The following is a 9,672-nucleotide window of genomic DNA, read 5'->3' on the forward strand; positions in this document are numbered from 1 at the left end:
AAGCTGATTGTATTGTGCTTGAAATCAATTGTACTTTTCATCCGCAAGTGATAAATATGTAAATGAATAAAGGGGGTAACTTTCTTAAGAAACTATGGTGCTGCGTCGGTAGGAAAGTGTAACAGGGTAATTTAGTATTATTAACCGAATGATAACGTAAATTGGCCACCGTAAAGGGTTTAAAAGCTGACATGTCGAGCGTTAACCCTTTGTCAGAAAAAATGCTTAACGCTCGAAACGTCAGCTTCAAAGGAAAGCGCGTAACTTGATGTTTGAAGAAAAAGTGGGGTACCGTGAGTCTGTCCTGTTCTTCAAATTTTCTGTTTATATTATTGTTATTTAACAGCCTTAAAACACTGTTTTCTCTGTAAAGCTCCACTTAAGCGTCTATTTAATCTCTGCTAATCGCTTTGAATAGCAAATGTCCAATTCATTACTGTTCGGAATGCTTCAATGAACGTTTAAGAAAAACACTCACTCAATGGAGCACGTGTTGTCAAGTTGAGCGATCCAGCTGATCATGCCAGTATCCTCCAAAAAATCACGGAACTATCCTTTTTACACATTTGCGATTCGGTTGGATTATCAAATTCTCGAATTATTGTACTGGCGTTTAATCCTAAAACTGCAACTTAAACGGTCGATAACAAAAAAATTTCCGTGAAGTTGCGATTCAATGCATCTAGGTAATGAATATAGACATTTTCCTTTCCTTTCTAATGACAAGCACCAACCTCGTTGTGCGTGGCTTTCATAATTCTAAAATACCATGCCCGTTAAAAATATATTAATTTTACTGATTGATGAGTAATAGATATCTATTAACTGAAAGGGTTTCTGTCGTAAAGACTGGCCTTTGTTAGGGATAAAAAACCACATTTTATATTGCCTGAAACTCAGCGTTTTATTACAGAATATTATACTACTTATATTGGAAACAAAATCCTTGTGTGTTTATCTCTTTCTTGCCTTTAAATGAACAAACTTTAAAACAGAAAACACAAAGGTACGAATTCGTTGTTGGGAGATATCTTTGCTTTTTCAAATAAATTAGAAATATAGGGCACAACTATGAGGTAATATACGGATTGCGTTTACAATATCACTACGCGACCTAGACATAAGACTCAAAAGAGTAAGATTAATAATTTTAGCCTCTGCTACATCCATTGTTTTTCGTCATAGAAACGTCTTTTCATTAAAGTGCATATAACACGAATTTTTTTTTTGGCATTTTCTGGTTGATAGCTGTATTTAAAATTAGAAATACTTGACGTTAGCGCTAAGCAAGTTATCCTTAACCATTTTTGTGTGCACTGAAGGTACGGTTCGGCAGCCAAAAAGTGTCCCCATTAGGCACGCGACCAAAACGACCATGTTACATAGCTGTGACGTAGAAAACCGTGAAGATACGTCGGTAACTATGGTGAAGAAAGGAAATGATCACCAGCCTAAGAAGCTCATGCTTGTAAAACAAATTCTCCTTATCGGAACCTAAAGAAATACAATGAGAACAGTATGGAGAAGATGCATACTGATGTTAGAGCGTAATGGGTTAATGCCAGTAAATTTCTATAAATACTATATACTATGTACTAATCGAAAGTATCCTCGCTAGATTGATACTGAAAGCCGAATCTGAACGAAAATAAAATCTATTCCAAACGTAAAAGCTTATTGACCATCTCTCTTTCTCTTAATGACCCTGTCATATAACTAATTTTTTTTTTAATTTTAGCATGGTTAACACCTTTTTTTCAAGCTGATTGTATAGTGCTTAAAAACAATGTTTTCATCCGCAAGCGATGAATTTGTAAATGAATAAAGGGGGTAGTTTCTAAAGAAACTGTGGTGCTGCATCGGTGGGAGAGTATAACAGGGTAATTTTGTATTATCAACTGAGTTGATAACGTAAATTGGCTACCGTAAAGAGTTTAAAAGCTGACATGTCGAGCGTTAGCCCTTCGTCAGAAAGAAGGGCTAACACGCCACTCGCCTTTCGTGCCACACGGTCATATTGCTGAAAGAACGGCAAAGCCTCCACCATTCTTAATCCATGGTCGTTTCTCGAAATTTTCTCGGATTATTGCCGCTAAAACACTGAAAAATCCGTACCGCTTATAGACAGTGACGTTCAAACCTTTCCTGAAAGAAGAAGAAAACCAAAATATGAAAAGTGAAGTACTCAGTGACAACTGGAAGATTTGCCAAAGGCCGATTTTGACCTAGTACCTGAAAGATTTCCTATGTCGGTACGGACAAAGTAAGAATTTTGTATATATTCAAACTTGAGCCCATTGTTGTCTTTGTTATGATTCAACGCATTTCTTCACCTTAGCGCCAACGCACTTCATAATTTTTTTTCGGGGATTGTCGATCGTTTTCTTTTCATTCATACATAAGTCGGCTTTTCTTGTCAGTAAAGGGCTATTGTGCTGCAGATATGAAATTTCTCTTCTCGTGTTCCACATCTACGCGCGCCCATGTATTATTCTCTATCTACATGGCTTGAAACTCAGCGTTATCTTACGGAATATCACACTCCTTGTATTGGAAACAAAATCCTTGCGTGATTATCTCTTTCTTACCTCAAAATAAACAAACTTCAAAACACTAAAACACAAAGTTGCGAATTCATCTTGCCCTTTCAGATAAATTGGAAATATAGGGCCGGATTCAAGGCATTTAAAGAAACAAAAATAGAGTCAAGTTTGGGTTTCTAGCCTCGCAACACTGCTAGAATTATGTACTCTTGAGTCAAGTGGTAATTTATGATTGTTGATGAATATGGTAACAAACTTAGGGGGAATAACTTTCAATATAACCGGGTGGCCATGGCAGTAATCGTCACTTTCACAAGCACTTGCAATACAAATTTGAAGCAGTTTCGTCATCATGGTTACATTGTGTTGTTTGAATCCAGAATGTTTGCAGTCTTCTTCGTTGAGGCAATTATCGATTAGGCTATTTCAGAAGAAAATACTAAGGAGACCATAATAATGACACAGTTGAGGGTCACTATTAAATTCACACATTCAGACAATTCCTCATTTTTCTTCAGTTCTATTTTGTCCTTATGCCGACGGAGAGAATTTCAAGAGAAAATACTAAGGAGGCCATTATAATAACGTCGTTGAGGGTCACTATTAAATTCACACATTCAGACAATTCCTCATTTTTCTTCAGTTCTATTTTGTCTTTATGCCGACGGAGAGAATTTCAAGAGAAAATACTAAAAAGACCATTATAATAACATTGTTGAGAGTCACTATTAAATTCAGACAATTCCTCATTTTTCTCCAGTGCTATTGCAATTTTGTCTCTATGTCGACTTAAAGGTTGAATGACCAAATATTTATATGTTAACCACATTGGCCTTCGAGAATTTTCTTCAAGGTGAGTCTTGAGAAAACTGCCTTGTTTCCAAGTCAATAGGCTGGTGTGCTTTTTACCAATCTCTCCTGAAACGTGATGAGTGGAACATCTTGAGAAACACAGTCGTTATAAATAAAAATAAAAACGTCTATCGAGTAATTCACAGTGTGGCTATACTTTCCAACTCACACATTTGACACCCAGCAGTGACCAGTCTCTATGTTCTTATTACAATTTTGTTTTTTTTTTTTTTATAGTTACGTAATAAGAGTTTGAAAACAGTATTTTGCGAGACGATAATCTGTTGATATAATCCTGAATTTTTTAGAGTAGCTAACAAAGAAATGCAAGATCATCAATCAGAAGAAATAGCTTTCAGGTATGAAGAATAGAAAGTTTAAGAATCAGGCAAGGATACTATTTAATTTGATGATATTCAGCTAAACGATTATAAGGAAGAGCATCTCCGTAAATAATAGCATTGTACAGTTGTAATTAGATGTCAAACTCAACAAATAACTAAACCACTTGTGGGAGTGAACAAGACAGGGGGCTACCAAAACATTGCTCAAGAAAGGTCATTCATTGTTTAAAGGCTTTTATTAGAGTATGACTTTTACTTTCTAAACTTACAACTCCACAGCCCCTCGATATATGAACAGTTGCTTCTCGTCGCTTCAGGTAGGTAATCCTCAGTTAGAAGGTCTAAGAAGTCTGTCTTTTATAATATACGGTTGGGACTTAAGTAAAAACTAAGCAAAAAACGTTCGAAGGGGTTATCGTTCATCAGCGATTCATTTTTCCGCCAGTGTGTTGCTGTCGTAGTGATTCTTTAAGAAAAAGAAAAAAGGGGAAACACTCATTAGCCACTTTAATGTCTATTACTCGAGAATGCAGCAGTTTCCCAGCATTCCGAGAATAATTCACTTTTACCTTTGAAATTCAAATCTATCTTTTTTTGCTTCTTCTCTCAGATTTTGTTTTAATTTCTGGCTTCTTTTCTGTTTAATAGCTTATTTTTTTTATTTTCATCTTTTATCTTAATTAGTTGTGTTCTCCCCAAGAAAGTCCACTGTTGATTCGGTTCCATCATTTATACTATCACGGGCTCAATGTATTTCCAAGCATTAACAATTTACTGTCAAGTTGAGACAGTAACCATTTTGCTGTAAATCGTGCGGTTTGGTGTCTTCGCAGACAGCTTAATTTGTTACAAATGTTAATACCTAACTCGAGTTTTAATTCAAAGAGTTTTCCTTGTTTATTTTTCAGCTGAACTGAGATGACTGTTCTAAAATTTGTTATTATTCTGCTTTCAATTTCCCTGGCAACTGCTGAGGGTAGGTGAAACGCTCAATACACTTTACTCAACCGAGAATCTTTTAATATTCCATTGTAATTTTAAGCGAAAGCTCTCCTTCGGAACCACCTTGCTCAAGGGGACAAACGTTCGTACAACTGGAACTAAGAAAAAATCTCACCTGACATTTGTAATCTCATTTCCATAGCTTACAACGAAATATGTCTAGTGATACTTAAATTCTGTTATTGTATATTTTGTTCGGCGAGACGTTTCTCGTATGGGATACATCAATCGATTGAAAGAGACAGTAAATTTTAGGTCGGTCAACGAATGAAACATGTCATTCCCTCGATGCACCTGAGTCGATGGAAAAATCTGAGTTTCCACGAGAATAGTCAGACCTTCGGATTTTGCGATCTGATACTCTACTTCTGAGCTACAGAGAATTCAGTGGTGGAGTGGAACATCTCATAACCTTGGTTCATATGGGATCAACATATCAGAGGGTATCGTTTGTGTGAATAGCTGCACAAAGATGTTCAAATTTTAACAAAGTCATTTGTTTAAAAGTGCCCTGGTCGTGAAGATAAAATTCTCACTACTTAAGATGAAATCGACAATGGAAACTACTTTCTTTTGATACTGTAACCAAGAATTCCTAGAGTATTTTTTGAGTCAAGTCTGGGAATTTACTCCCTTGTAAAAAGTGTGACCGCGTACTCTTGCAGAAGGAACCCTTTTGAAGGAGATTTCAAGTAAGTCGTTGAGTTCCGAACTAGAAATGAAGTTGGAATTTGCAAACCCCGCATGCCAATCTGTTCTAGTTAACTTATACAGATATTCGGTGCGGTGAGGACGAACAAGTAGCAAACAAGTAGTTTTCAAATATTTTAAAGATTCGCTGTGCACGGTGACCTTGCCTTTCGAGGCTCAATCGAGGCTCACAAATGTTTTCATGAGTGAAGCACAACGAAGGCGAACATGACAGCTGTTATTTTCTTTTTCTTGTGCAAACCCAGTTATGTCTGTGTTGCTGATGAATCTACAGAACTGAAGTATTTCTCTGTTGCTGATTTTTTAAAGAGCTGAAGCCTCCTGCTTTTTTCCGTTTTTTTAGAGAAATCCAGGTGTAAACTGGATCTTGGTTTGTTGGTTGATACGACAAAAAGTATTAAAGAAGTAAACATACCAAAACTGGTAGCAGCACTTAAACACCTTGTTCAAAAGTTTGACATTACCGGCGATGGAACCCACGTGTCTTTGGAGACATTCTCCAAGCAGGCTACGCTTCACAATAAATTCAACGACGAGCAATATCACGGTGAGGACGCCATACTTGAATTGATATCAAACAGCGTCAACAACCTCGCCCAACCCACTCGACTGGACAAAGCACTCAGGCTTGCTAAAGACGAAATGTTTAAAGAGGCCAGTGGACAGAGACCGGGCGTCAGGAGTGCAATGGTTCTATACACGGATGGAAGATCACATCCTGATACCGAAGACTTTTATCTGGATATTGTTGCACTTAAGGTAAAAAAGAAGGAAAGGCAACTTGGAATAAACTTTGCTAAGGGGGCTGCTCGCATGGCAGATCGACGTTAAAACCGATAGAAAGAGAGGTCAATTCCCAACCATTCCTCTGGTTGAGCGTTAAGCTCTGTAACCTCTTAAACAGATATTCCTTTACTTCGCTAAACGATTTACTTGATCTACAAAAGTAGTTCTCTCTATTTTATTTTTAAGATGAGAGGTGTCCGTATAATCGTGGTCGGTATTGGCCCTGACGCCAGGAAACCTAAATATCGCCAAGTCCTTGACTACATTGGAGGCAAAAATCTATTTTTTGTGGACGACTATAAAAGCCTCGACGATGCAACTAATGATATTTTAACTTTGATCTGTCGTGAGTATATAATTATAGTCTCCTGACATATAGCTACTTCCTAAATATTCTTTTACAACTTTATTTCTTGACTTGGTATGGCATGACTTGGTCCGGACCTCGAGCAAAATATTTCCCATCCGGCCTTAACGCACAGTCAATGAGTACATGTTATGTTACTGGTGTGTGTTATTCTTGAGTTAAAAATAGAATAAAATCAATCCGCTTGCGAGCAAGTTTTGAGTATTAGATGACGGGATGGCGACACTATCCTATCGGCGAGATCCCGATCGGAATCCCCGGCCAAAGCGATCCCGAAGGAGAACTCAGTAAAATTGTGCAGGCTACCGTAAGCTCTGTTTCATTCTTATAATTTCCTGCAGCACCTGATCCTTGCGAGAACTCAAAGGGAATGGACGTGGCATTTATAATAGACAAAACCAGCAGCCTGGGAGTGCCGAACTTTTTGCTGCTCAGAGGTTTCCTTCTCGAGCTCGTTGCCGCGTTGAACATCGGTCCAGACGCTACACACACTGGTATAATCACTTTCAACAGGAAACCTAAGGTCCTAAGCGATTTTTCAAATAGCGGGCTGTACAGTAACGAAGCTGTACACGACTTCTTGGCTAAGATTTCCGTCGTCCTTGGTGACCGTACTTTCACAGATAAAGCTCTAATGGCTGCCGCAGGAAAACTGTTTACTGAGGAGGGAGGTGACAGACCGGATTTTCCAAATGTTCTGATCATCTTGACGGACGGAAGAACCAATCCAGCATCAAAACCCTTCTCTACGATCATCCCTCTTCTGGAGGTTAGAATCCCACGCTATTACAATTTACTCCTTTTTGTTCACCTGTTCCTTTTAGCGCCATTTATTTTCTTGGAAACGCGGATGTCATATGCAAAAGAATTTTATGCGACTTCTGATAGCACCCGGTCAGAAAATAACTGAGAAAATGTCATCTTCGTTTAAGGTCATTCGGTGAATGACCAGCCAAATCCTGAATATAGACTCTTTACAAAACTTCTTGGAAGTGGCCTAGATTCCCAATTTTCCTTCCCATCAAAGGCAAAAGACGTCCGTATTGTTGCAGTAGGAATTGGTCAGTATGAAGATTTCCAAGGCCAACTTGAAGAAATCGCCGGGGAAAACGTTCACAACGCAAGCAACTTCGACAAACTGTCAGATCTGTTCAGTGACATTCTGGCTGAAACGTGCAGTAAGTAAACTGAGTGTATCCCCTTAGGGTCAGTTAGTTCAAACGAGTTAAAAGATCCAATCTGTCGAGCTGACAACTCATGTTGAAAACAGTGCCGTGTTAAGAATGAAATCACTGTACCTACGCGCATAACACTTAGAAGATAGGTTAAAACAACCCCAAACGAAGCAGTGATGGCTACAAAGGGAAGGGGTCGACACGCAAGTTGAAAATTTTTAGCTTTAAGTCTTCATGTCTTAGAGATCGCGCGTGACTCTGCTCCTATGTCGGGCACCCATGGTATCTGATGGCGAGTATCACTCAAAGTACCCGTGTTTTCCAGGTGTAGATGGCGGTTTTACCCGCTGGAGTCTCTGGTCTGAATGTGATGCGCGCTGTGGCGGTGGAGTTCAGGCAAGAACACGAAACTGTACCAACCCTCCTCCCCAGGGACACGGGAAGACTTGCGATGGCCCTTTGAAGGAGACTAGACCTTGTAATGAACAGCCGTGTTCAGATGGTAATAAGAATATTCACTGTATTATTTAAGAAGTCTATTTACAGTATCTTATTGTCGTACAAGTATCTTTGTAATGTAACGAAATTGGCCGTGAAACAAAACTCTGTAATACTCTGTAAGTGGCAGCATAATAATTTCCAAAATGACTGATCATGATTTGCTCTGGTTGGCCGTTGTTATTCTGAGCAATCATAGATATTAGTGCGCATGCTTGTGTAACTGGAATGTTTAAAAAGCAAAGCCAGTCCCTTATTTATCTTCATAAACTTATTACACCATTATCATAGTGACTTACTCCGCCGAAGAGGATATTGTCAGAGTTTAAACCTCTCCAACACAAGAGGGATTTGGAAAAACCAAAACAAATAAGGTAATTACTAAAAAGATTTTAAGTTTGTAGCTCTCCATTAGGTTACTCTGTACTATTGCACCATACATCGTCCCTGCGCCCGCGTGATTGACGCACACACACAATATGGCTGCGTTTTCTTTATTGTCAGAACCCGCTAGTAACATGAATTGATTCGTAAACGAGAATGGTTTGCAATGGCCCTTTCTAAATTTGAACAATAACATGATCTCTATAACATGAGCATAGACTACTACCTATGGCGTAATTAATCACAATATTTACTGAGGGTTTGTAATCCTTTTGAGGTGGGTATGAGAAATTACTAAATACATCCATGGCACTGTAGTCTCTAACTAAATCAAGCACAATGACCCACCGTTTTATTAAAAAGTTTAGAAATTTCCCTCTGTTTAGGTAAACAACTAACTAGTTTGAAAAAAATTTCAGTCAGGTGACCGATTACCTCCTCCTCCCCCCTTCCGCCATCCCTGCCTCCTAGGCTCCTAGGTCCAGTTGTTCCAAGGGCGAATAAATCTCTCCCGTCTCCAGGGGATAATTTTTAACAAAACCTACTGAGCCGTACAATGGATACAGATTTAATCAGTGGATAGCGTTATCAACCCAGGGAACCACAGGGATCAGAAGTGCAAATGCAATCTAGACTTTTTTTTTTACTCAAGTTGTAACAAGATTGGATAAATTGTCTCTTGGATGTAATTTGCTACTTTTACTGATGCCACAGATCAATAAATTTCTCTAAGTGTTGTTATTTTTTCGCACTCCAACAGGTGTTATTCACGCAGCAGTCGAGTGTCATGGGAACCGGGCAGCATTAAACCAAGCAGCTTTAAAATTTTAGCCATTACAATTTGAAATAGGGTTTCTTGTTACGTAGGGTGTGGTTTGGAAATTGTCTTTTTGTGATTGGTGTTTGATCATTCACTAATAAAACTGCTTTAAGATCTAAGTTTCTAGTTGGCAAAGAAAATTAAATCTCCTTCCTTAGCGTTCGGCGTTACTCTTTGGGAACTAGGTTGA

At 38.5% G+C, this 9,672-nt stretch overlaps 1 protein-coding gene across 1 annotated transcript; it reads left to right on the plus strand.

Moving 5' to 3' along the window:
* The first annotated feature begins 3,958 nt into the window (after positions 1 to 3,958).
* On the plus strand, positions 3,959 to 9,601 carry LOC113672034 (collagen alpha-6(VI) chain). Its single transcript, XM_027188305.2, has 9 exons — positions 3,959 to 4,056; positions 4,648 to 4,715; positions 5,796 to 6,211; positions 6,425 to 6,584; positions 6,947 to 7,374; positions 7,633 to 7,783; positions 8,106 to 8,282; positions 8,570 to 8,652; positions 9,423 to 9,601. Exons 2-8 carry the CDS (start codon positions 4,658 to 4,660, stop codon positions 8,605 to 8,607), a joined length of 1,428 nt encoding a protein of 475 aa, XP_027044106.2. The 5' UTR covers positions 3,959 to 4,056; positions 4,648 to 4,657; the 3' UTR covers positions 8,608 to 8,652; positions 9,423 to 9,601.
* The last annotated feature ends 71 nt before the right edge of the window (positions 9,602 to 9,672 follow it).

This window comes from Pocillopora damicornis, chromosome 8 (assembly GCF_964200805.1).
Source record: "Pocillopora damicornis chromosome 8, jaPocDami1.2, whole genome shotgun sequence".
Taxonomy (NCBI): domain Eukaryota; kingdom Metazoa; phylum Cnidaria; class Anthozoa; order Scleractinia; family Pocilloporidae; genus Pocillopora; species Pocillopora damicornis.

Coding starts and splice junctions, on each gene's coding strand:
- LOC113672034 (XM_027188305.2), top strand. CDS start 4,658: ATGACTGTTCTAAAATTTGTTATTATTCTGCTTTCAATTTCCCTGGCA. Junction 4,716..5,795: donor TTCCCTGGCAACTGCTGAGG/GTAGGTGAAACG, acceptor CCGTTTTTTTAG/AGAAATCCAGGTGTAAACTG. Junction 7,375..7,632: donor CGATCATCCCTCTTCTGGAG/GTTAGAATCCCA, acceptor TTCCCATCAAAG/GCAAAAGACGTCCGTATTGT.